This window comes from Mandrillus leucophaeus, unplaced genomic scaffold (genome assembly GCF_000951045.1).
Source record: "Mandrillus leucophaeus isolate KB7577 unplaced genomic scaffold, Mleu.le_1.0 Scaffold5, whole genome shotgun sequence".
Classification (NCBI taxonomy): Eukaryota; Metazoa; Chordata; class Mammalia; order Primates; family Cercopithecidae; genus Mandrillus; species Mandrillus leucophaeus.
In genome coordinates, this window is record NW_012105364.1 from 7,064,529 (window position 1) to 7,092,358 (window position 27,830).

Consider the following 27,830-nt stretch of genomic DNA (forward strand, 5'->3'; position numbering starts at 1 on the left):
CCATATTAGAAAAGAGGGTTCCTTGGTGGATGGCAAATATTCTATTTCTCTAACCTGTTCTCTCTAAGCTATACACTTACGTATCACCAGCACTAGGCAAGTTGCTTGGTCTTTTATTAATAAAGCAGCTGAATAATTTATAAGGGTTGCATAGGGCCCATTAGAAGGGCCAGAGCAGTAATAACTGGCTTAGGACTTTGCTTACTCAGGGCTAAAGTTTAATGTATCCATAAATGCCCCAGCTCACAAACCCATCCCACAGGTCTGACCTGCTCTCTTTTGCTCTACGATCACATGTCCTAGCCATGCTCTCATCTTAGATGTGTTCCTATTGGTGTCATCTCTGGGGCCAATAAAACAAATCCAAACCCCCAAACAACTAAAAATGCTTACCTTCATTACTACACTTCCTACTTAGGGTCACTGCCACTGGTCCCATTCGTAAGTTTTGGTCATCCCAAAAGAAAGGCAGTACCAGACTGATTCCTAGCCAACAGGAGAGCACACGCAGATGCAGTGAATGGAGGGAAGATTAGAAAGGTCCCTTGTTACCTAGAGGTAAGTATGTTCAATGTCAATTAGGGCATTGCGTTCTAAATGAGGAGATCAAGAAAATATGCTCTGCTATTTATTTAGTAAGTGAGTTAACTTTCCCAGGCTTCAGTTTTCTCATCTGCAAAATGGAGACTGTAGTGTAATGGTGCCTGCCTCACACGACTGTGGGTAAGGATGAAATGAGTTAATCCACAGCATGTAAGTACTCATTAAGTGAAAACTATTATTAGAAACTCAGACATGGAATGCATCTTAGAGAAACCTCGTCCAAACCACTTATTCTATGAAAAATATCTGAGGCCTGGCGAGGTTCTGTGACCTGTTCAAGGCTCTGTTACTTTGGAAACAGATCTAGGCATTAATTCAGTTCTCCTGAGAGACACCCAGTTTGGTTCTGTGTGTGACTGCAGGGCTGCTGTGGCTCTAGCACTCTTCCTCTGTGGCAACTATAGGGTTATTTCGTTTTCTAAATTGTTTTTTTTTTTTTTTTTTAGACGGAGTCTCGCTCTGTCACCCAAGCTGAAGTGCAGTGGCTCACTGCAAGCTCTGCCTCCTGGATTCACACCATTCTCCTGCCTCAGCCTCCCGAGTAGCTGGGACTACAGGTGCCTGCCACCAAGCCTGGCTAATTTTTTGTATTCTTAGTAGAGATGGGGTTTCAGCGTGTTAGCCAGGATGGTCTCGATCTCCTGACCTTGTGACCCGCCCACCTTGGCCTCCCAAAGTGCTGGGATTACAGGCGTGAGCCACTGCGCCCACCCTTTCTAAATTTTAAGAGAGTCAAAATGTTAGCCAAGAAACATCAGTGCTCCTTCATTTATCCAAGAACTTTCTAGTGCGTGCTGACTTGGTGAAGCACTATTCTAGGCAGTGTTATGGTGGCTTCAGCGGTAACAAGATAGACATGGTCCTTACAAGGTCCCCTCAAGCATCTTACAATCTGATGATGAAACAGTGATGTCAGAAGGAGTGATAGAGGGGGATGTAGTCAGGAGGGTGGATGGCAGTTAATTAAGGCATTTCTTTGCAGTGTAATCTCTAGGAAGATGGTACTGTAACACTGGTTTCAGCATTGCATATATGAATATGCATGGGTATATGTGATAAGAAGAAATTATATAAAGTGGCATTACCCTCTGAAAAGTTTATTCTTGGGCACTCATATCAGAAATAAACACTACTCATTATCAGAATAGACCTTTTTTGGTCTTGGTCTTACCTCCCTGGCTATTCTGGAGCAGATGGGTGGATTAAGGCAAAAGGGCACTAGAGTAATCAATGCAGGGCTCAATTTACTCTCAGGTGAAGTTCATTTCTCTACTCTCTCAAGGTTGGATTCTTAGCCGTTGGCATTTGTGCTATGTGCCACGAAATTCCTGCCCCAAGAACCAGTTCAGGGGATCAAAGAGCTATTATTAATGTCTCAGTTTAGGCCAACTGAGAGAGGGAATGACAGTAGAGGCAGGCCACTCACCCCTCCATTCAGCCGCCCTCCTCCACAACGGGGCCATTGAGCAGGCGCCACAATAGAGGGCTGAGAATAAAAGGCCGAAGGAAAGCATACAGAGTCCCCTTGCACAGACTCGGTCATTCATCACCAGGCAAGTGCCAATATCTGGCAACAGCAATCTCAATTTCTGCAAATCCTCCAACTTGCAACAGCTGCTAGTGACTCTGGTGGGCGGCTTTGCTGCTTACGCCAGTTTCCAATACCAAGCCCTGGCCCAGAGCCAAGTAGACATTACTTGGGTTAGAGACACGCTGGCTGCAGAGAGCAGCAACAATGGACTTCACAGCTTATAAAGCAGCTTACAAAGAGCTCCCGTGTATTTCAAAAAGCACTTCAGATAGCTGGTGAGAGAAGCTATCTGCACAAATGCATTCAAGCAGTTTATTTCTAACCCACTTAATTCAAGGTTTCCTTCAGGAGCCAATGGCATAGTGGAGGTAGGTGCAGAGAACTGCACGAGGGCTGGATGGCTTGGCAGCTGAGGCAACGCAGCCAAGCCACATCCGCCCTCCTCTGGAGCACCAGCTCAGCAGGATGAGGAGTGACTGGCAGCAATCAGTCCTCCAATGGGTTAACAAATGTAATGAAAAAATGAAACATATTCTGTGGGATTCCACGGCTCTTTAGTGAGTTGTCAAAACTGCTTTCATCAGCATTGTTAAGGAGCATTTCTAAACGTTACTGAATGAACGTGCCGAGTGCCATCTAGGTGCCTGCTGCCACACCATCCAAATGTACCTTCATCTGATTGCACAGGTAACGCCAGCCAATGACACCTCCTGTTCTGCCTCACCTCTCCCAAGTCTCTACGGTTCCACTCATCTCCTCCATGAGATCTAGACTTGCCCTTGTAGGCACAGCTGACTAGTTTCTAGAGAACAACTTTGCCAGGTAACAGGCACAGAGACCAAAAGAAGCTAAAGACTGAGGCACAAAGGCCTATGTCTGGAGCCTGGATTTTATGGAAGCCACAGAAGGGCACAGCAACAATGGGTCCAAAATGGACCGTGTTCATAGGAGAAATACAGACAGGTAACAATTCTTTATCAATTTTGTTTTGTCCTCTTGCCCATAGATTTTTCAAAAGAATTTCATGAGTACTTTTATTTATGGAAAACAAACTAATGTGAAGACTGAGGTGAGGTGGGAACTAAGGACCCCTTCACATGACTTTGGACCCCACTTGGAGCTCTGATGTGCTATGTATGATTTCTTAGAAACTATGAATCAATAGATTCCAGGTAAGAAATTATTACAATAATTAATAGAATCAAAAGAAATATACAAAGCCGTATCCAACATGAAGTAGAACTGGATTGTGAAGTGGCACAGCTCAAGTGCTACTATGTTGAAGGAACCGAAGCTACCAAGCCCCCAGCACTTATTCCAATAGTAAGATCTATTCTTTAGGGGAATAAGGAGTGAGTATGATATGGCAATGTTCACTGTGAGGCCAACCTCCTAGCATGAAATGGATCCATGTAAGAGGCTCAGCATGCTATTACCCCATATTATTAACGTATAATATGCCATGTGCAGCAATAAGACTCCTTAAAGGGATCAGGTTCTGAATTAATGTATCATCTGTACTTGGATTATCAGCATCAAATGCAACTCTTCGTGTGTTGGTTATTGCAACAGCTATTAGAAGAATGAAGATTATATCACAGAAAACCTTTAGGGAGAAAGTGGGGAAATAAAAACAGTTTCTATCAACTGCAGAATTTGTGCTTGCCTATCAACAATGCACATTTACTTCCAGTACGACTTCCCTGTATTTTTCATGTTATGTTTTAAAAGTTAGCATTCACCAACAGGAAGAAATTCTGCAACAGAACTCAGAACCAAAATTAGAGCTCACAGAGGAAAGCAAAATGGCACGAACACAGACCTAACTAACAGAGCTCGCTTTCTGCCCCCATCCTGCTGCTAGAAACCAGACACTATGTTAGGCACAGTGAGGCAAGCCTAGGAAGGCTCCAATCACAGATCCATGATCTATGACTGTGCATTTCTGATTTGGTTCTTGAGATGCAGATGCTGAAGCTACTGTACCATCTGCCAAGAGCAACGGCTGCTCCACGAGACCTTCACTCCTGGCAAATCTCACTTAAAAGACCCACCTCTAACTTCGTATTTTACACTCAATGTTAATATTTAAGTATACACGGCACTGCGGTGCAATATAAATGCTTGTCAAAAATAAGATCCTTGAAAGCATACACTATTTCCTTTTTTCCTCTTGCAGTGTCAAGCAATTAACAGGTATTAAATAACCACTGACTAGTCAACTACAAAAAAGAGGGATGTAAGCAAGAATACTAGCAAGAACAAGTATCTGTTACCATGTCTTCCCACCCACCAAACTGTGGAGGAAAAAACTCCCTCCTCTCAAATCAAGGCAGGCTGCTTACAAGGAGCACCACGTGAAAGGGAAAAATGGCCACTCTACGCAATATGCCTATTTTGATGTGAAGGGCTGGTCTGTCGTTAGCACTTCTTGCTAAGTCAATCTCACAAATAAGTCAAAACTTGAAAAATTAAAAAAAAAAAAAAAAAAAAAAAAAAAAAACAACTCCCTATCAAACAATGAGAATCAAGAGTAAAAAAGAAATAGCAGTTTGCTAAAAAAGAGACTAAAATACATCAGGGCCTTAGAAGAGTTATTTCTGCATTCCCTGCACATACGACATCATTCATGAAGAAGGCAATGGTACAAATATAGCATAAATGTCGTCTGCTCTAGCTTGTAATTTAAAATGCAAATGCTAATGAGCGAACTGGTATATCAGTGGAGTTAATAACCGCATGCCTAGCACAGGGGCTGCATCCAAAACACACACAGAGAAGAGACAGACACCATGTTCCAATTTAAAAATAAAAACACCCAAATTAACCCTAGAAAAATCACTAGCAGATGTACAAGCTCAGGAAAAGGAGGCACACAAGGGCAGGGAAATGGGAACTTCTCCACCAGCCGCAGACTAACCAGTCAATTTAAATATTTTCCTACATATAGTAAAGGTAAGCATAGGAGTTACGAGGGTTTACTGAGGAATGCTATTGTAAAAGCATTCCAGAGTATAATAAGTATAATAAGGAAAAGCTACAGGGAATCCAGAAAGCTTGAATAGAAAGTTTTCTCCAAAGCCCACTTTAGAAGCCTATAAGCTAATCTTGCAGGGAGCCAAATGAGATGTAGATCTCATTTACTTCATCATAGGCAAAGGATGAAGAAGCTTTGGTAAAAAAAAGCCCAAAAACTTACAAGGTCTAGATTTAAAGGGTCATTTAAGTAAATTGGAAAAAGCTCTAATGATGAAATAAAATGATGGAGAGAATGCAGTTGTGTCTCAAATGCCTTCCAAACATGAAAGGAACTTCTGTGGATTGTTCTTGCTCCTCATAGGCTGGTGCTTGGCAGCCCTGCAGCAGAATGTGGGAACACTCCACAGCACTGAGATGAAGAGCAGCTCCTTGGGCTTCCTCAGAGCCCCCCACGCATGGGCAACGAGGAAGTGCATTGTGTGGTTAGTGGCCCTGTCCAGCGCCAGGACTGAAACTACGACGCCTCCTCAAGGCCAGCAGGAGAGTGAGCTTGCACATGCTGCCCACACTGGACACCTAGTGTCTTCTAGTTCCCATGTTAGTGCTATTCATTCAAATTCCACACAAAGAGCCAGGCCCAAACTCTAACAGATCCAGCCCATCTGACTGGTGAAGCCTCAGGAAAACTTTTGAAAGAAACTCAAGGTGAGCAATGACCTGGAGTTTGGGGAAGGGGGCAAACAGCTTTTCAATGATGAAGAATGGTTTTATTTATTTATTTTTTAAACCCAGTCAAATCTGTTTGAAAGGGGTGGGGGATTCCTGAGATGGTTTCCATAGCAACCAGGATTAAGTCTTACAGCAGTGTGCACTGTTCACCCTGGGGCTGCCCATTACCAGATTTCAAAGCATTAACCTTTAATTTCAAATTACCAAACCATTTACACTCCCTCTCCTGCATCCAGGTTCTGCCATTTTCTACTATTAGTCTGATAAAATGGACTCCCCCACAGGGCTGGAGTGGTGGTGAGTAGCACAGTAGCTTGTCAACATTACTACTAAGTGGCTGGTGGGAAATGCCCACAGGTTGACAAGATGGTGCTGAATAATCTATACTGAAATGTATTCCTCTGGGAAAGCCACAAGAAGGGACTTAGAACTGAAGCATTTGGGCACAACCAATGAGACAGGTGCTGTTTTTGGAAATAATCCAACAGAGAAAAGCCATCAGATTTCTGGAAGCTTCCCATTCCAGCCCCCAATGCCCACCAGGTGGAAGGCAAGCCAGACAACCCTAAATAGACTCAGACAGAATGAGCTTTAAAGTAGGAGGGAAGGAGAAGGGCCCGAAAAGGAACACCTGGGGAAAAGCTCACAGGACTGAACTTCTCTAACACTCCACTGGCCTCATTAGCTCTGCATAAGACAGGCCTCACCTCTATCCAGGATGTTTTCTCCCCTTGTCTCATCAGTATTAAAACATGAAAGCATAAGAGTAAAAAGCACAATAGAAGGCTTTAGAATAGAAGAGTAGAAACACTAGTCAGAGAATTCAGGAGGAAGGAATCTCCTCACTGACCTACCCATCCAAAGCCAATCCACAGGCCTATCGTCTAACAGCAAGGGTAAATCAACATCTATCTTTTCTTGGCACATAAAACCCAGTAGATGGTAAGGGCTGAACACCCTAATCAGGAGGGCTGCACCATCCTCCGCAGTCCGACTGGCTCCATAGAAGGTGATGACACCACCAGGACTATGTTTTCCTAGTTACAGGAGGCCCTATATAGGCTGGCACATAAATGCCATATGGGCCTTGCTGTCTCCCTCACCTCCAGGTCACCAGCATCACACCAAGATATGCAGGCCAGTCTGATGGAAATAATTAATTAGGAAGCAGGAGAGCAAGAATTCATCTTTAAGTGTTTTAGCTCCAAGGTCTGTGACTGCCATTAAACCAGGCCAAACAAATCTTATTTTTAGTGATGACTTTATTTATTACTCTGGAATGGGTACTGAACAAATCATATTTCTCCCTCTTTTATGCTGAAACACTCGATTATGTCATGAAGTCTTTTAATTCCTACTCCCAGTCTTCAGGTATTGGCATACTGAGGCTCTTAGCATCTTTGTTCATCCTCCTCTGATCTGACCACCTGCAGTTTCCTGATGTCCTTCCTAAAAGGATGGGCCTCAGATGGTACACCGTACACCAGGAATGCAATGACTTGGGCTGGGTCAGTACCTGGCTCCACTCCTGTCTGCATTCTGTATTTCTGAGTTCTGAACCAGCCTTTTTGACAGCAGTTACATATTTACTCTTATTGTTTTATAAAATCTGAGCTGTTTTCATTTGTACAGTATTTAAGGCATGTGTTGCTTACCCTTATGCTTTTAAAACATTTTTTTTCTTCATGTCAATACATTTTTTACTCCAGCAGACACAATTACTTTGCTTAAAGGCTGGAACTATATCATGCATTTCTGTATTCCTAGCATTGTGCCCACTGAATATTAAAAAAAAATTATTAAATAACCATGTAACTGAATGACCCACAAGCATGAAGAGGCTCATTCTGGGGATGATTCATGATGTAAAGATGAAAATAATCAGGGTGTAATTGGAAGTTTCATTCACATGACCAGTGGGTGACGGTGTGCCTGCAGAGATGGAGAGCTGAAGGTGGAGCAGTGAACACTCAATAGCAGGAGAGCTAACAGGGAGATTTACACACCAATACAAAAGTGGAGAGAAAAATGATTGATGAATATGTCCACTTCTTTTAGGCAGCTCTTCCTGAGATCTGATATAGGTCAACTTCTTCTGCCTAGATAAATCAAACCCAACCTGCCCAAAGAAAATGCAGCAGACCTTCTTGGAAATTCAAATGCCATCGCCCGGAGGAAAACTTTTCCATTCAACAATTGTTATTTGCTCTGTATTCTTATACTATGTGGCCTATGCTTTTGATAACTGCTCTTTTGTATTTCCTTGTTTACATTTTTTTGTATGGCCATCTACACAACTAGACTCAAAGATATTTGAGGGAGAAGTTATCCTACTAATTTATGTATCATCCAAAATTTAACTACTGAAGACTACCTTTCTTAATCTGTGCTTGTAAAAATCTTGGACTCATTAAAAAACACTCCCCAAATCTGTTCATTGTGTTAATTCTTTCCTGTAAGTGACTCTCCAGGATCCCCGGACATGAACATAATTCTTATAATTCCTATAATGATATCTTTAAAAGTAAAGAACTAGAGCAGCTCCAGGAAAGTCTCATGTTAAGCTGCCCATTTCTAGTAATGGGACCCGACAGAAAGTAGGCAGTGAAGACAGAATCAAACTGGGAAGTCCCAAGAGAAAGAATACCCCAGTTTACAAATATCCATTAAGTTGCAATTCAATTAAAGCATCTGAAAGGAATTCATAAGTATCAGCAGACCCTGTAATTGCTTAATTAAGGATAGAAGCCTAGCAAACACAACCACAATAACAGCCTGATTCATTAGCACCTCTGTGATAGCAGAATGGGATTTCTCACTTAAACATACATTGGTTTTAATTGTGTAATTTAGTTAGGCACTGGTAATCAATGGGGACCCACAATTCCTGGGACCAGGAGGTGAGGAGGCTATTCCTTTTCACCTTCCCTTCCCTCCTCTCATTAGAAGTTTTTGGTCTATTGAAACAGGCAGTTGATATTCCAGTGAGGATTGGCTGGAGAAGAGATCTTAAAGGAAAAGAAGGAAAATAAGGAAATGAGGAACTTCATTCAAAGGCATTCAGGGTGAAAGGACACACAGGCAAAGCTTTAGTTCACCATGTACAAGCCCACTACCATTTATCAAATCCTAGACACTTAGAACCTTTCTCAGTGCCTCCCTTGTCATAATCCAGCTCCAGAAAGGGAGAAGGAGAGGCGGAGGCAGAGGGAGAGGGAGAGGAGAAGGGAGAAGGGTTGGGAGAGGGAGAGGAAGGGGGAGGGAAAGAAAAATGCTAAAAGGCAGGAAAACGGAAGTCTCATTTTCTTGTCTTATCTCATACAAATAGGTAACTGGTTAATTGTAAGTCACCTGCTGTGAACCACATGGGAACTCCCTGTCAAGTGGCTGCTGCCTTCTAGATGGTTTGTACTATGAGTTCCATGCAAGGTGACTGGCATCCATTTCCTGCCTGCCTCACCCTGTAATTCCTCAAACTTATGGCGGTACCACCTTTAATACTAAGGAAATGCAAACATGGCATGGTGGACTCACTCAGTGAGTTGGCAGAAGACTCCAAATATCTGATATAAGGCTCCTTAGATCACTTTGCACTGAAATCTCAAATTATTATTCTCTTCCAATTCAGGAGAAAAGTATTTGGTTTGCAGGCACCATGCCTTGATACCTGCTACGCTTATCCAACAGGGCTACTTCCTGAACTGTGCCTGCAGCATGACCCTGATACTTAAGATCTAATAAGGGAATTACAATAAGGACACTCAATATAAAGGTCATAGTAATAAGACAAACACTCCACACCCACTGGGGCTTTTAAGTAAAAACGTGAGGTCATGTGTCATGGTTCATGCTTACAATCCTAGCACTTTGGGAAACTAAGGCAAGAGGACTGCTTGAGGCCAGGAGCCTGAGACCAGCCTGGGCAACATAGTTGAGACCCTGTCTCTACAAAAAACAAACAATATTAGCCAGGTGTGGTGGCATGCACCTGTTGTCTCAGATACTCAGGATCTGAGGGAGGATTACTTGAGCCCAGGAGTTCAGGATTACAGTGAGCTATGATGGGGCCACTGCACTGTAGCCTGGGCAACAGAGTAAGACCCTGTCTCCAAAAAAAGGAAAAAAAGAAAAAGAAAGCAAAAAATAAAAGCATGAATTAAGAGCCAAATAGTTTCCAAATATGTGACTCAATCTCCCTCTAGGCAAAATACTAAAGTAAAATGGGACACACACGACTAGTGAAAATAAAAACTGCGTGAACCACTTTTGCTCTCATGGAAGGAAACGTGTGGGGCTCACTAAAGGCCAGATGAGGAAAAAGGATGCTTTTTAACAAATGCAGGCTGCCCAGGGATCCTGGCTTCCTTGCTAACTATGGACAAGAACTGACTGTGACTGCCTCCGAGACTGAAATCAGCACGCTAAGGAGGCGGCCACAGCAGCAGGCAGAGAGACCTTGAACAGTCTCAGTTCTGATGCTGTAAGGTCACCTGCTCACCGACCAAGCCTAAGGCAGGTGCTTAAAGGACTAGAGGGCAAGAGTGTTCAGGAGGCACTGACCTGTTGGCTACAGCTGACTTCTCTAGCCCCACCTGCTATCCCATCTGACCAAGCGATCATTCTACATACAGGGGTGCAGGAACCGTGACAGAACGGCCAGCTGGCTTGGGCCAAATGCCACTCCCTATCAAGCTGTGGGGCCGTCTGCCTGAAAAAAGGCCACATAAAAATGGAAAGTGTCCACCCCACCTTGAAGTACAGAGGGCTCTCCAAAAGGCTGGGATTAATGAGAGCAGCACATAAGGGACTGCACCCAACAATTATCTTGGCATTCCCCTTGAGAATCACAACCCAAACTCCCTCCTTACTGCAAAGACATTTCCAGCAGAATGCCACGCTTACATAATGAAGAATGCATACGGCAGATATTTGCAAAGCTCTAGCAGGACAATCGCTGCCCAGGTGAATAATCCTACAACATGAATAGCATGCCTATACTCACTTTCAGCTTTGTAGGTAGCTTTAAAAGGCCAAGGGATCTTTCTCTCTCCAAGCCTACTCCCTCAACCCACATTCTCCATGCATCTCATCCCTTCTGTTTCTTCTAGATCACTGCTCCATTCATTATCCCTGTGCAACCTTTCCTGATTCCCTCTCTTCAGAATTCAGACCAGTGCTTCTCAACATTTCAAATCTTATGTTCCCCAGGATAATCTCTCACTCCATCTTTTTTATAACTTCATTTGCCAATATTTTGTTGAGTTTTACATTCTAAAATTGATGTTATGAAAACAATAGGTGTACTGAATAGCCTTTTCAGCTATCCTTGCTGATTCTTGAATAAGAATTACAGTTCTAAAAGCACTCAAGATGCTGACATCCTTGGAATGTTACCTTCACCCTTTGGCTTTTACTTTCTGCACTACTTTTCCATTCTCTGTTAGATATTAGGGAAGTGCAATCTGTACTTAATAAGTCTGTTTCTAACTTCCCACTTTTACTTCCCAGTCACCTGTAATCTACCTTTAATTGACTCAACTCTGATGAAATTGTACTGAGAGGGGTTACCTGTGACTTACTAGTAGATAAACAGCATAAAAGCACTTTCCAGTTTTTATATACTTGATGTTTTATGTAAACTCTGACACTGCTGACGTCTGGGAATTCTTTACTCCCTTGGCTTCCAGAAGAATGCTGTCTCGACTGTCTCACTGCTCTGACCGTATATTCTCAGTCCATATATGAACACTCAGCCCACTCCACGCAGGTTGGTGTCTTCCAGGGTGCTTACACTTTGTAAACCTGTCCTCTAGGCACTGTAACAGTTTTAATTACTGCCTCTATGCTGATGTCTGCCTGACCTGAGTCTAAACATTCTCATGGATATTCCAAAACCAAACCAACAACCTGTTCCTAAAACCTATTCTTACTCTTATGTTGCCCTTAATTGTGGACATCTCAATCTATCTGATTGCTCAAACCTAGGGCACTTTCACTTTCTCCCCTCCACTCAACACCACCCCCTACTCCTGACCAAAAAGAAGCCAGGCATTCCCAGAATCTCATCAAGTCTACCTCCTACTTTTCCAAATCTCTCCAATTTTCTCCCCAGATTTCAGACCTCTACAACTCTGCCTCTTAATTGCTCTCCCAGACTCTTGCCCCTCATTTATTCCAATATATCCACAAAAATGAACTTTCTTAACCCAAGTCTGAGCATGCTTCTCCCTTGCTTAACAGCCTCTCCAGTGACTCTGAAGGTCCACTGCGTAATCTAAAATAGAAGGACTAGCTCGTGTCTGAGTTGTCAGCCTGACTCCACGCTCTACCCTCCTCACTCTTTATACTTCACCAGTAACAACGGTTACATGGTTGCCTAGATCTACGCAGATGTTCATACCTCTACAACTCTGTACACGCTGCTATCTCTAGCTAGAATGTGCATCTCCTTCTGCTCCCCCTCCCCAACACAGTAAACTCTTATATGTGCTTCAAAACACAGCTCAAGATACCAGCACCTAGGGAGGTGTTCTCTGATGTCCACCTAAAGAAATAATCATTCCCTTCTCAGTGCTACTTCTAGACCTTGTCCATAATTCTATTCTCTCATCTAGTACCCAACTTTACATTTTGTTTACATGTCTGTATTCCCTTGGGTGTTTCCTGAGACCTAGGACTGTGAATTACCTGTGTATTCTTTGGGATGGGGTTTTAGGACAATGCAGAGTTCCTTGCTCCAAAGTCTCAGAGGGAAAAGCCTTCCTTCCAGCAAGCTTAGTCAGAAGTAGACTGGCACAGCTCCTTTTCTTGACTTATTTCCAGTAACGGGTAGGTCACAATTTCTATGATAGAGCCATAGCTATGTGCACACATGCTGCACAACCATGCCACTCCAAATTGAGGGGCAAGGTAAACTCTAGTTATAAAAACACTAACTCTTTGCAAGGGGAAGGAGCATATTTGTTGATGATCTGCTTTATAATGGGCTTGTTTTAGATTCAACTCATTAAACTCCAACAATCATGAGGCAGGAAGTTATAACTGATGTGTAAACTGAGGCTTGAAGAGGTAAATAACCTCGCTAAAGTCACCTGCTTATACACAGTAGAGCCATGATGCAAACTGAGATCTGCTTTCTCAAGACTTTTCCCTGTCCTGTATTCTTGCCAGGTTTCTGAAGAAACCAAAAGATGCATAATATAACAGCATACACTATGGCAGGAGAAAAATGTAAAAGGCTTATATTTTTATCACGTATTTGCTTCTGTGTAATCTATCTTTCACAATGTAAGTTAACTCAGGCAATGCCTTTTGAATTGCTAAGCTTAAAATAATGCCAAATACACACAGAAACTGGCTGATACAGAGTCGAGTGATCAGACTGCTTGTGTCTAAGCAACGTAAAACTAGAAGAATTCTGCAGGAAAACTCCAGCCAAATGGTCTGTGCTCTGAGCCGGCTCCATTCAGGTAGTTTAGAGTTTAAAACACAGAACTTCAATGTTCTCTTTCCCCTGTACATTTGTGGCCAAGTTTCCCAGGAAGAATAATATGGTTTCTCTTTTTTACCTCTGGGATAAAGCTCTACATTGCCAAAACGATGCTTTTTTTTCTCAGCTGCAGAGCAGAGGATGAGTTGAAAATACACAGGCATACCTCAGAGATACTGCGGGTTCAGTTCCAGACCACTGCAATAAAGTGAATATTGCTATAGAGCAAGTCACACAAATTTTTAGTTTTCCAGGGCATATAAAAGTGTGTACCCTATACTGTAGTTTAATAAAAGCACTTTATTGTTAAAAAATGCTAATGATCATCTGAGCCTTCAGTGAATCATAATCTTTTTGCTGTTGGAGGGTCTTGCTTCCATGTTCATGGCTGCTGACTGATCAGGGTGGTGCTTGCTGATGGAGGTGGTGGCTGTGGCAAAAAAACAATGAGGTTTGCTGCATCAACTGGCTCTTCCTTTCACAAAATATTTCTCTGTAGCATGGAATGCTGTTGGATAGCATTTCATTCACTTTCGAACTTCTTTCAAAATTAAAGTCCATTCTCTCAAACCCTGATGCTGCTTCATGAAGTTTACGTAATATTCTGAATCCTTTGTTGTCATTTCTACAATATTCACAGCATCTTTGCCAGGACCAGATTCCATTTCATGAAATAACTTTCTTTGCTCATTTATAAGAAGCAGCTCCTCATCTGTTCAAATTCTTTTCATGAGATTTCAGTAACTCAGTTTTATCCCCAGGCTCTACTACTAATTCTAGTTCTTTTGCTATTTCTATCATATTTGCAGCTACTTCCTCCATTGAAGTCTTGAACTCTTTGAAGTCAACCATGAGGCTTAGAATAACTTCCTTCAAATTTCTGTTTATGTTGGTTGCTGTTTCAACCTCCTCCCATGAATCACGAATGTTCTCAATGGCATTTAAAGTGGTGAATCCATTCCAGAAAGTTTTCAATTTGCTTCCCAGATCCATCAGAAAAATCACTAATTATGGCAGCTTTAGGCTTACAAAACATATTTCTTAAATAGCAAGGTTTGAAAATCAAAATTACTCCTTGATACATAGGCTGCAGAATGAATGCTGTGTTAGCAGGCATGTACAATCTTTGTGTACAACTCTTTCAGAGCTCTTGGGTGACCAGCTAGCTGCAGCACTGTGAATGAGCAGTAATATTTTGAAAAAAAATCTTTTCTTTTTCCTGAGCAGTAGGTCTCAACAGTGGGCTTAAAATATTCCATAAACCAGGCTGTCACCAGATGTGCTGTCATACAGGCTGCTTTGTTGTTCCTTTTACAGAGCACAGGCAGAGTAGATTCAGCATCATTCTTAGGGGCCTTAGGCTTTTTGGAATGGTCAATGAGCAATGACTTTAACTTAAAAGTCACCAGCTGCATAAGGTCTTAACAACAGAGTCCACTTGTCTTTTGAAACTCGGAAGGCAGGCATTGACTTCTCTCTAGCTATCAAAATCCTGGATGGCACCTTCTTCCAGTAGAAGGCTGTTTCATCTACATTGAAAATCTGGTGTTTGGTGTAGCCACCTTCACCAGAGATCTTAGCTGGATCTCGTGGATAACTTGTTGCAGTTTCTACATCAGCACTTGCTGCTTCACCTTGTACTTTTATGTTATGAAGATGGCTTCTTTCCTTAAACCTCATGAACTAACCTCTAACAGCTTCACACTTTTCTTCTGCAGCTTCTTTACCTCTCAGTGTTCACAGAATTGAGGAGAGTCAAATCCAGAGGGCTTTCTCTGGATTAGACTTTGGCTTAAGGAAATATTGTGACTGGTTTGATCTTCTATCCAGAACACTAAAATGTTTCCATATCAGCAATAAGACTGTTTCGATTTCTTTTCTATTTCGATTTTCTTTTCTATTTTGAGATAGGTTCTCATTATGTTGCCCAGGCTGATCTGTAACTCCTGGGCTCAGCCTACTGAGTAGTTGAGAGTACAAGCATGCACCACTGCACCCAACTTTGTCTGGTTTTCTTATCATTCAATGGGTGGAGCAGTCAGAACACAAACAACATTTATCAATTAAGTTTACCATCTTATATGACTGTGGTTCATGATGACCCAAAACAGTTGAAATAGTACCATCAAAGATCACTGGTCACAGATCACCATAACAGATATAATAATAATAAAGTTTGATATAATAACGATAAAGTTTGAAATGTTGTGAAAATTACCAAATGTGACAGACACATGCTGCTGGAGAAATGGCACTGACATACTTGCTTAACATAGGGTTGCCACAATCTATTTATTTATTTTTAATAGATATTTATTTAATATCTATTAAAAATGCAATATCTGAAGCGCAATAAAAAGAAGTGCAATAAACCCAGATATGACTGTGCCTCCAACTCTCCAGCAAAAGTTCACTACCAAGAAACGTCATGGGAATAGAAACCTTAGTAAAAAGGCACAAATGACCTCATAAAAGGACTCCCTCACACACTGCCACACAGCCCTTCAGTTTACCATAACTCACATTAGCAAAAATAAAAGCACAGTCCTCCAATAAGGTATGAGTTTTTTTGCATCCCTTCTTTTGCATAGCTGCCCTGAGCTTGGTGTCACACTTCAATGAGTCCCTTCAGAAGGCCTGCAGAACGGTGCAATGATCAAGTTTATAAGAGTATGCACAAGAGCCACAATGAGAAGTGACAGCCAAGCAGCAGCAGTGACCTCCATAGTCATGTGTTCAGGGAGTGATTTATCTCACATAACTCAATCCATTTAGTGGGGGCCTGAGGGAGACCCTTATCCAGACAAGAAACTACCTATGCCTTCTAAGAAAAGGAGGCCAAGGTGATCTGGCAGGAGACACCAAGCATGACTCCTGTTTCTCTTTTCCCATAACAAATTCTATTCAATAATTCAACGTAAGAAGTGCTGAGACAACAGGACAGTAACAAAAAAGGAAAGGTGGGGACCATATGCATCTGGGGACCATGGCAGGATATATCTTTTGCAAGTGAATGAATGTTTGTGTGTACAGGGGTGGCTGGGCGGAGTTGGGGTGGTGGTGGAAGTAAAATGACAGCTTTCCCTCAAAGACTGCAGTCTCTGTGAAGTACCAACTGGAAATAAATAACGATTATTTGCCAGCAGCAAAGAAATGAAGCAGTTTGTTCCTTGAATGCATAAATGTAAATTGCTCAAAGAGCACAGTTTATACATAGCCTTCTGGCTTGTGAAATATTAAGCTACCAGAAAAGATAGGGTAAGACGCACATTAAGTCAGCAAAGAAAGGAGCATCACTTGCCTTAGCACGTCAACCTCAGCACAACAAGAAATACTATTGATGTGGGAAGAGTGTGTGAAAGCAACGTCATGGCTGGGGTTTCGTAAAGGACTGGGATCTTAATGGCATTTGAAAAGAACGAAACGGAGACAAACGGCACTGCCTGGGGAGGTACAGGGGAAGAGTGTCTCGGCTCCACTGAGGCCTCCCCACAACTAACATGGCATGGGTGGTCTGTTTCAAGTGGGTAATGAATGCTAACTCTGAGAATTCCATCGTTGGTATTTTCCTAAGTCTGGAATTTCCTTCGCTTTAGCTCTATAAGGGCTGCGTGCTTTCAAGTTGCTCTACTCCTACATCCTGCGCTTGGTAGAAACGAGGAGCAGAAAGAGGGTGCAGTGCTGGGTCTGCAGTGACAGGAGGATCTGATCTAGAAACTGTGTTTGCATATCCCAACCAGAGAGGAAAAGCATGCTGGTGGGCTCTAGGGCCTACCCAGAACACAGTGGGAAAGGAGGGTATGTGGCCTCCAGGGATGACTTCTGAGCTCAGAGTAACATGTAACACATAAGACTTACCTGCAAGCAAGAAGGTGATAAGGCAAGTTTCCTTTGGCAAATAGAGTTTGAGACGAGAACCACTGAAGACGTATTCCACCACAGCTTCAGAACGACCTGCCCGCTGAAGAAAAGGCAGGAACTGCTTTGCTTTTTGGGTATCCTGATGGAGAAAAGAGGAAAAGAGTAACTGGAAAGTAATGAAACCCAACATTTCTTTCTTTCTAGTCTAGGACAAAAAGTTTGGCGGGAAGCTAAGCAAATAACCCTATTTATAGACGTTTCTGAAACCAAGACATAGACATGATACCCATGAGGCCTCAGTAGAAGAAATATAGTTAATCGACAGTTTCCAGAACATTCTCATTGACTTAAATACTCAGTTAAAAGGGTGCTTCGAAAATGAGACGTTCACACCAGAGTTCTCTGGGGCAAGAAGAGCTCATCTTCCTTTAACATAAAATTGAGGGGCCAGGCGCAGTGGCTCACGCCTGTAATCCCAGCACTTTGGGAGGCCAAGGCAGGTGGATCACCTGAGGTCAGGGGTTTGAAACCATCTTGGCCAACGTGGCAAAAGCCCGTCTCTACTAAAAATAGAAAAAAATTAGCCAGGCATGGTGGCACATGCCTGTAATCCCAGCTACTTGGGAGGCTGAATCAGGAGAATTGCTTGAACCTGGGAAGTGGAGGTTGCAGTGAGCCAAAATCGCGCCATGTGCACTCCAGTCTGGGCAACAAGAGCGAAACTCCGTCTTGGAAAAAAAAAAAAAAAAGAAAAAAGAGGTAAGAAGACCAGTACTAACCTTCTATTATTTAACCTTTAATATTCATCCAAAAAAAAAAAAAAAGTGATGCCTAGGCTATGTCACATAGTCCCTATAACCCTGTGCCAGGAAGCCAAAAGTAGTTTATCTTTAAATAGGTTATGTAAGATTCAGAGCTCACAGTTTCTTAACCTTGAGAAGAGGCCAACCTTCTCCAGGCACTAGTATAGCAACTCCTGCTCTATGTTCATTTTGGGGATTAGATGATACCTGGGGCCTACTGTTCCTACCCAGGGAAATCTCGAACAGCAGGGTGTGGTCAATTCAGACAAATACCACTTCATGTCAGCATGAATCATTATAGAAATAACAAAAACACGTAAAACGGAATAGCAGCTTAAAAACTTTTTTTCGTGCATCAACACAAAGTCTGTGCGTTCTATCCTCCAGAGAGCCAAATCATGGACATTTCGACTCTCAGAACTCTCAGCCACAGAGAAGCAAAGGGCCTTCAAATTCTTTCAGTCTCTCAAGCTAATTAAACAGATAATAGAGTAAGCAAGCATCAAAATATCACATCGCATATGCTGGGGAAACAGTCACTGGATTTTAGAGTTTTAGGTTTTCAGTCCAGCCAGCAGAACTGAAAACTCCCTCTGAGGACACCAAGTTCTGCAAACTTTCCTGACTTCTGTGACACAAGCAGTCTGCACCCAGCCAAGTTCTTCCTTTCTGACTCTTCTAGCAACAGAGCTATTTTATTTAAATTAATGCACATTAGATAATGAAAACATAACAAGCCATCAAGTATTTCAGAGCAGCCAAAGGGGCTCCTCTCATTCAGAAGCAGTGAGGTAGGCTGGGATGAAAACAATATTTATAGTAACTAAGATTCATGCTTCCCATCAAATAGATTCCTAGAGAAAAAGACAGCGATCCATTCTCAGTGTCTCTAACAGTACAGTGGTAAAAGGCAAGGTAACCATGAGCTTTAGTGGGTTGGAAACTTCCCCACTGAACACTTAAGCAACACATTCTCCTACACATATACAGCATGAAAAATGCTTGTCTGGCAGCTGGCTGAAGTCCAGAACAGTCAAGCAAGATAAATGCTCCATGAGAAAGAAAGCACTACTTGATTAAAATCCTTGTGCCATACTAGTCTAAATCTGGGACATTATTCATGAGCTGAACCAGTAAGTCAACAATAATTATCAAATTGATTATTGCAAATCATGAGGCAACCTAACATCTCGGAAGAGAAGGCCTTTTTCCTCAAGATCAGAGCAAACTATATTTTTCAGAAATAGACTGCTGCTCATCACTGTCCTTTGGATGTAGTTATCTGGAAAAAATGCTTATAGGAATAACAACGGCACACACACAGGCATGCCTTTCATGTTTGAACTAATGAGGAGGTTGCAGCACACTCTCTTCTTTTTTTGCTAAACTCTTACTTACTTTATAAAGAGAGAAATCTACTCAGACTGAGAATAATCAAGGAGCCTCAAAGGGACCTTAGTGCTACCCATGTCATAAAAATCAACACATGTTCCTGACTCCTCCCAAGTCTCAATGCACAACTCAATAGCTCTAGTCCAGAAATGACACATGGGAAGATAATCAAGAGGATGACATGTCATTGATTATGGCAAAGATCAGAAGTGAAAGCCAACTATGAAAATCAGGCTGGGCGCAGTGGCTCACGCCTGTAATCCCAGCACTTTGGGAGGCCGAGGCAGGCGGATCACAAGGTCATGGGAGTTCAAGACCAGCCATGACCAACATGGGGAAACCCCGTCTCTACTAAAAATAGAAAAAAATTAGCCAGGCATGGTGGCACATGCCTGTAATCCCAGCTACTTGGGAGGCTGAATCAGGAGAATTGCTTGAACCTGGGAAGTGGAGGTTGCAGTGAGCCAAAATCGCGCCATGTGCACTCCAGTCTGGGCAACAAGAGCGAAACTCCGTCTTGGAAAAAAAAAAAAAAAAGAAAAAAGAGGTAAGAAGACCAGTACTAACCTTCTATTATTTAACCTTTAATATTCATCCAAAAAAAAAAAAAAAGTGATGCCTAGGCTATGTCACATAGTCCCTATAACCCTGTGCCAGGAAGCCAAAAGTAGTTTATCTTTAAATAGGTTATGTAAGATTCAGAGCTCACAGTTTCTTAACCTTGAGAAGAGGCCAACCTTCTCCAGGCACTAGTATAGCAACTCCTGCTCTATGTTCATTTTGGGGATTAGATGATACCTGGGGCCTACTGTTCCTACCCAGGGAAATCTCGACATCTAGATGTGTATAAGAGACAGGGAGAGGAGAGGGGAGGGGAGGGGAGGAGAGAAGAAAAAAGAAAAGAAAACCTGGCCGGGCACGATGGCTCACGGCTGTAATCTCAGCACTTTGGGAAGCGGAGGCAGGCGGATCATTTGAGATCAGGAGTTCGCGACCAGCCTGGCCAACATGGGAAACCCTAAAAATACAAAAATTAGTCAGGTGTAGCAGGGTGTGCCTGTAATCCCAGCTACCTGGGAGGCTGAGGCAGGAGAATCATTTGAACCTGGGACGCGGAGGTTGCAGTGAGCCCAATCATACCATTGCACTCGAGCCTGGGTGACAAGAGTGAAACTCCATCTCAAAACAAAAAACAAAAAACCACCCAAAACCATATACATAAATAAAGGTTAAAGACCTTAGATTTAAAGAGATAACTACAGGACTTGCTACACAGAATGCTCACTTCAAGGCAGTATCAAATATTTCTGCTTATATATCTATATGCTAAGGCTTTCACTCTCAGTTTTCATTGCTATTGCTTACTTACATAAGGTCTGGGATTCTATTTGCCAGTTTTCTGCCACTACATTGGCTCATAGCTTTGCGAATTCAAGTAAATAAATTAGCTGTGGTTTTTTGTTATCTACACCAATATTCTCCTCCACTGGTGTAAATAATCAGGAAGCAACTGGATTTCTGACAAGAGAAGTCTTCTTTTGTTGTTGCACTGGTAGTTTTCACATTACCTGTGCTCTACAACAAACTATACATAAGTATTTTCCTGTACTCTTAGAAAAGCTAATTTAAGATTGCATTAGCTACATTTAATCTGCTATTGTGGATGGCATCTCTTTAAGGAATGTTTCTGCCTCCTCAATGCACCTTGAAATTGAGAAAGTAATGATGCAACAAATGTGCCTGGGGTGACTTCATTTCAAAGGATGTTAATATCTATATCTCAAACTTAGAGGAATAGGGTTCTGAATGACCCTCCAGAATGGCAGGATGATCCTTAGAGAGAAGCAGAGAAGCAAAGGTTATAAAAACACCTTATTTATAAATTCTCACTCTGCCCTGACTTCTGGCTGGTCAGGCCAAATCTCTTCGAAATGTGGGTACATCTATTTATGGCTATAAGACATCCCCTTCAGCAGCTAGATTGGAACTTATCTCCACAAAGTACCTTGCTGTGTATACAAACACATGTTTAAAATAATTTAGTATGATGAATTCCCAGGCTTGGGAGAATGGGAGATTCGGGTGGATAGGTGGGAGAGCAGAGGAAGCAGAATCCTTGTACAGCCGGCACAGGATAGAAGTGTCTGAAAGACCACCACCCCAGACAGCCAGGTCACCTGCTTCCTAGAGGAGCTGAACTACAGAAATCACAATTCTGTGAATTCTGGAACAGAGTTTAGGCTGTCGGTGTGCACTAGATGTATGCAAAGTGATTCCCATGATTTCTCCAACGAAAGTCCCCAAATAGTAGGCATGAAACTAGAAACGGCTGGTGAGAGGTAAACATAACGGCACACCAAACAGCATGGGAAAATGGGAATAGACTAAACCTATTAGTTAACAATTAACCACTCAGGATTGTCATGTGCAAGGCTCAAATGGGAATTGTTAATAATGAAGATCACGAATTAGTTCTCATCATCACAATCACTCTTTGATTAACATCACAGGAAAATGAACTAAAAACAAATACATGCAGAACTTATTATGTTACTGGGGAAGCATATTTTACCAGCACTTAAGAAACAGCTAGAAAGAAGTCCATCAACCCTGACGGCCTTCCTGGAGGTGCAAGCATATGCTCTACTGCCCATCCCAGGATGTTTCTTCCTATGAAGCTCTCTGTACTGCTTGGTCCCACCAGGGATGACCTGAGGGTAAAGGACTCCAGGGCACAATGCTGTTTGGGTCTAACCAATCTTAACTCTAAAGTAGCAAAATCCTTGTGAACAAGAGGACAGACACAGGAAAAAAAAGAAAAAAAGAGTGTGGAGATCAGAACGAATCGTTAAGGATAGTGAAGCAAATGTGCTCTCTCATTTTAAGATGTATGGTGATCATTCACTGCCATAGTTATCTATGTTTTTCAGGGTTGTGCAGACCAGGAGAATTACTTTTGTGGCTATGTGGAAGACAAATCACAACTACAACTCCTGTCAGCAAGGCAAAACCATCACCTATCGCTCCACACTCTTACTACTTTCCACATCTTGGGCCCTGTGGCCCCAAGTGCCATTTTAATTCACAGAATGAGTTTATGATTCAATGAAGAGCCAGTTGTACCAGTTGTACAGCGTGATCATCTCTTGAAATACACGGAACCCTGCGAGGGGAGGATTCTCTGTGAATGCCCTTGAGCTCCTGTGTCACCATAAAGCACTTGCAAATTGGAAACTGTTCTTCCCTGGCTGCTCATCAATACTTTGTGGTGAGATGTGTACTAGAGAGACCAGGGAGGGTGTAAACTTCAGTGAGCTGCAAGTTTAAGAGGAATGAAGTGAACAAAGAGGAGAACACTGACAAAAACAAACCCCCAAACAAAAAAATTACAACAGGAAAAAAAGGTGCTAAAACTAGGCCATCAATTATCTTTCAATAATTGGGTAGCATGGCACATGCCTGTAATCCTAGCGCTTTGAGAGGCAGAGGTGGGAGCATCACATGAGGCTAGGAGTTCAAGACCCCATCTCTACAAAAAATTTGAAAATTAGTCAAGCACGGTGGCACGGGCCTGTAGTCCCAGCTGCTTGGGAGGCTAAGGCAAGAGGACTGCTTCAGCCCAGGAGTTTGAGGCTGCAGTGAGCTATAATCATGCCACAACACTCTAGCCTGGGTGACAGATTGAGACCTTGTCTCTTAAAAAATTAAAAATCAGATTCTCACACTGTTTACTTGGTTGGTAAAGCACCTCACTCAGGCCTGCAGCATGTTGAACATAGGAGAAACCACAGCCCAGGCTCTGAGCTTGAGTTTTGGGAGCATGAATCAAGAGGACATTTGGACGTTTGTAGGAGCATTAAGCAGGAAGAAAGCCCTGAGCTTAGGATGTGTCATTCTAATTGGTGATGCCCTCAACAGAGTATTATAATTATTAAAAGAAATGTCCTGGCTAAGCAAATTTTCCAAAGGGGGCAGGAATGGTATGCTTGCCCAAATGGAGAAGGAAGCCACAGGGCAAAGTAGTGCAAGGGCAGCACTCCAACGTGTGGAAGAAAACCATCACTCTCCAATCAGACTTGCAAGGAACTGAATCACCTACGAGTTTAAGGAGCCCGAAGAAAGTCAGACATCTACAAATATTTTTATTAGGTTGGTCCTACCCACCATTTATTTTTTCCTTTCCACAGTGTACAATTCTGAGAAATGAAACCAGAACTTGGCAAATACTCAGGAACAGAAGACACGTCTCTATGTTTAGAATGAAAATATGCAAAGCACCATTCGGACAATCACTGCAGTCCACTAAAATAAAGTGAAATCCTGTTAGAGGAACAGATTAGGGACCCTCAGAAAATGGTCTGGGCCAGGCACGGTGGCCTCATGCCTGTAATGTTTTGCCTGAGGCAAAAACATTGCTTGAGCCGGGGAGTTTGAGACCAGCCTGGCCATCATCATGGGACCTTGCCTCACAAAAAGAAAGAAAGAAAAAGAAAGAAAAAGAAAGAAAAAGAAAGAAAAGAAAGAAAAGAAAGAAAAGAAAGAAAGAAAGAAAGAAAGAAAGAAAGAAAGAAAGAAAGAAAGAAAGAAAGAAAATCAGCTGGGCGTGGTGGTGCACATCTGCAGTCTTATGTACTCAGGAGGCTGATGTGGGAGGATAGCTTAAGCCTTGGAGGTAGAGGTTGCAGTGAGCAGTGATGGCACACCACTGCACTCCCAGCCTGGATGACAGAGTAAGACCTTGTCTCATTCTTTAAAAAAACAAAGCAAGGCAAAGCAAAGATAATGGCCTGGATGTTATACATAATCACTAAAACTGGAAATAACCTAAATATCCCTCAACTGGGTATAAATTTTAGTACACCACACAATGGAATACTACTCTACACTAAAAAAGACATGGGCAACAACATGTATGAATCTCAAATACATGATTACATTTGTATGACATTTTGACAAAGGTTAAACTATAGTTAAACAGAACAACACGAGTGGTTGCCAGGGACTAAAAGTTGACTCTAAAAGGAATGGAGGAATTGGGACGATGAAACAGTTCTACTATCTTGACTGTGGTGATGATTTCATAAATACATGTTTCTCAAAATGCACATCTGCCAAAACTCACAGAATTATATGCTAAAAATGAGAACATTTTACTGTATATAAATTATACCTTTAAGAATATACACCAACACAATAAAAACAACCTGCACAGGAAGAATATACAATATTTTAATTTTTAACTCAAGAAAACTTATGCTGTAATTAATCTGCAAGTAGTTTGGAGAGAATAGCAAATTCAAAATTAACCACCCAGTCATTGTGTTTTAAATCAACTACTTTGATCACTACTTTGAATACTAGTGTATTAAAGTACTTAAAACATTTTAACAAGAAAATGGTTTAGATGAGAAAGCAAGGGGTTAGAAAAGCACAGAAAAAAAAGTCTCATTGGTTCCCCAAAAGCAGCATAAGAAAGTCTAAACTTTTAGCAATAGCTAAAAGAAAGCATCAGATGGAGCATGAGGCCATCTACATGGGCCATAAAGAGGACATATTTTGTTCAAATAAAGAAAAAAGTTCTACTAAGTACATATGCCTACTGACATTTCTTTTCTACCTTGAAATAAAATCATGTGATACAGCTTAATGTGAATAAAGTACTACCCAATTCTCAATCAAATAAAAATTCTATACAAGCTCAGAGATTGTTCTCTTATTGAATGACTTTCTGTTTCCCAAATTTAACCATATGAAATTATGCTGTGAGAACCATTCAGTTTAACCTTTAGAAATGAAGTCATTGCCTTTTAGTGGTAAAAATCTGCATTTTATCATCAACAGGAAATACAATGCCCTTGGCTTATTCTAGAGAATCTTTTTTTTTTTTTTCAAGATAAGTTAGGCGTAGAAAGTGCAGATGATGGTGTATCTGTGCCTCAAGTACAAAGGGCAGAAATAAGAATATATCTAGTCAGGATAAAGTATCAAGCACATAAGCTTGCTTTCTTCCTGTCTTCAATGTTCTTTCTCTAACTTGGATGAGAGGCAGCCATCAAGGCAGTGCCAAAGGTGCCAGGTGATGAGGGCTGCCAACTCACAGAACTATCTGAAAGGTATGGCTCATAATTCTTGCTGTACAGAAAAGTTTCCATGAATAAATCCGTCTCCCTACCTCATCTCAAACTGTCCCTTTTCCCCATTTTTCCATATTCTAACTTCTCAACACACTAGTCTTACAATTTTTTGTTAACTCAATACTCAGTGTTCATAATATCATGACTTTGTAAATGATAGCCCTCCAGTTAGAGAGCTTCCTCCCAAGGGTTCTTCCATCCTCCTGCTGACCTCTGCAGGGTGGCTTGCTAGGATTCCCCTTGGCCAAGACTGGCAATTCTTTTCACAACCTTTCCCAGGTTGCTTCCTCGATCCATGCCTTCCGCTTTATTGGTTTGTTTCCCTTCGTTTTTGTTAAACAAACAAACAAACAAACAAACAAACAACTACAAACTATTTCATAGAGAAAATGTCTTATCTCTCTGAGGTCAAGTAAGTAAATATACCATTGATTTTGTAGTTTTATTCGGAGAAAAACTATCCTACTCTTGAATATGTTGAATCAACAGATAAACTTCTTCCATTATTCATCAGTATAGTAATGTACTATATTTTTGAAATGACTGAATGCTTTAGTAATGATGTGAAGAAAATTTATTTTAGTATGCAACTTAATTGTATCTACTCAAACACAGGAATAAGAGAGAGAGTGGTTCAGACATACCAATTTGTAAGAAGAAAATGTTTATAGGAGAGTTTAACACACTGGGAGGTATACCTTCCAATTATTTTCAGCTAAAATATTCTACAAAAGCAGGTACTTTACTCAAATTACAACCATCCAATTTATATCAAATACACCATTAAATTGTAATGGTTAAAAGTAGCATTTCTACTTTGAACTGGTAAAAATAAACACAGAAAAAGGCCATTTAGACTTTTAACAATTCTAGAGTTACTTTTCTAAGAATTAAATGATAATGAATTTTTATAGGAAGACTACAATAAACATCTTACACATTTTCAGAATTGACACATGAGACTGGGCTAAAAACATAGCTTATGCATGGTATGTGGCACTGAGAATACGAAATAAAGCAAATCAACCACCATCTACAACTGTGCACATCAATTACAAGGCTAGGAGTAAAAAATAACAGGTTTAAAATACTATTTTTTTCTTTAACAATTTTGGATCAATTTTTATCACTTCCAAAGTCTCTATAGGCAAGAGATAAGAACTTATTATAGAACCAGAAAATGGCTTGAGAGATAATTAAAATAAAATGTGCAGAGTAAAGAATTTAAAAGACATCTGATGAGGCGCAAGTCTTCATTTCATGGGCAAATCAAGAACTTGGGCCAAGAAAATTGATGTCACACTTAACTGTGCCCCACCCAAGACAAGAATGCAACTTCAGAAAATAACAGAGAAAAAAAAAAGTCAGCAAGTAACCTATAATATAAAAATTATCTTAAAATCAAAATAAATGTTAGTAAAGGCTAAATGGCTAAAACACTTTTAATACTTTCTAAAAGTATTATGAACATTCATTTTTGCCTGCAGACACACCAGTATAGGTTCAATAAACCTTAAGTGAAAGTTTTATTTCTATGTCTAATTAATCTTTTAAAGCCTTACATTTTTAAAGCATTAATAAAAATAGATAATTATACAATTCAGGAGAGAAAGTTCTAGTTTTTTTTTTTTTTAACATGGAGAAAAAAATGGCAACAATTATGACAGAAATTTATTACTAATTAAAACAGAAGGTGGTCAATGTTTTGAAGAACAACAAATGCATCCAATTAAAAACCCAATCATTTTACTCACTAAAGATTTATAGGATGATGCTGTTAAAAAATATATGCTATTCTTTGGCCTAGGTTTCTACTTTATGGACATGTTCTGAGAAAATAATTATAGACTATGATTTATCTAAAGGAACAAATGTTTATGAGAGGAAAAAACAATAAAACAACTCCAATATCCAACAATAGAAGGCTGATTAAATCAATTCTAGTAGAACAATTTACAGCATTCATTCATCCAACAATATCTACTAAGTACCTACTTGGTACCAGATACTCTTCTAGCACCTGACTGTATAAGTTAAGAATAACACAGCAAGGCTTCCCATCCTGAAAAGAGCTTATAATACTTAAAAGAAAAAGAAATAAATAAGGAAATCCACATTCTGGTGAATAGAAGAGTTAGTAGTACAGATAATTTCTATTATTTTCACTCACATTTGATGCATTTAAAAACAGAAACTTTGATAGAAAATTTGAATGAAGAAAAATATGCTTAAGGTTTTGTTTATAAAAGAAAAAAGTCATCTGGGGGCGGTGGCTTATGCCTGCAATCCCAGCACTTTGGGAGGCGGAG

General features: G+C 41.1%; 1 protein-coding gene across 1 annotated transcript in view; it reads right to left on the minus strand.

The window, feature by feature from the left end:
- Positions 1 to 27,830, minus strand: part of SND1 (staphylococcal nuclease and tudor domain containing 1) — a 441,984-nt gene that overhangs the window by 144,179 nt on the left and 269,975 nt on the right. The window contains exon 15 of the mRNA XM_011995923.1: positions 17,190 to 17,331. Within this exon, the coding sequence (XP_011851313.1) occupies positions 17,190 to 17,331 (142 nt within the window). The remainder of the gene's footprint in view (positions 1 to 17,189; positions 17,332 to 27,830) is intronic.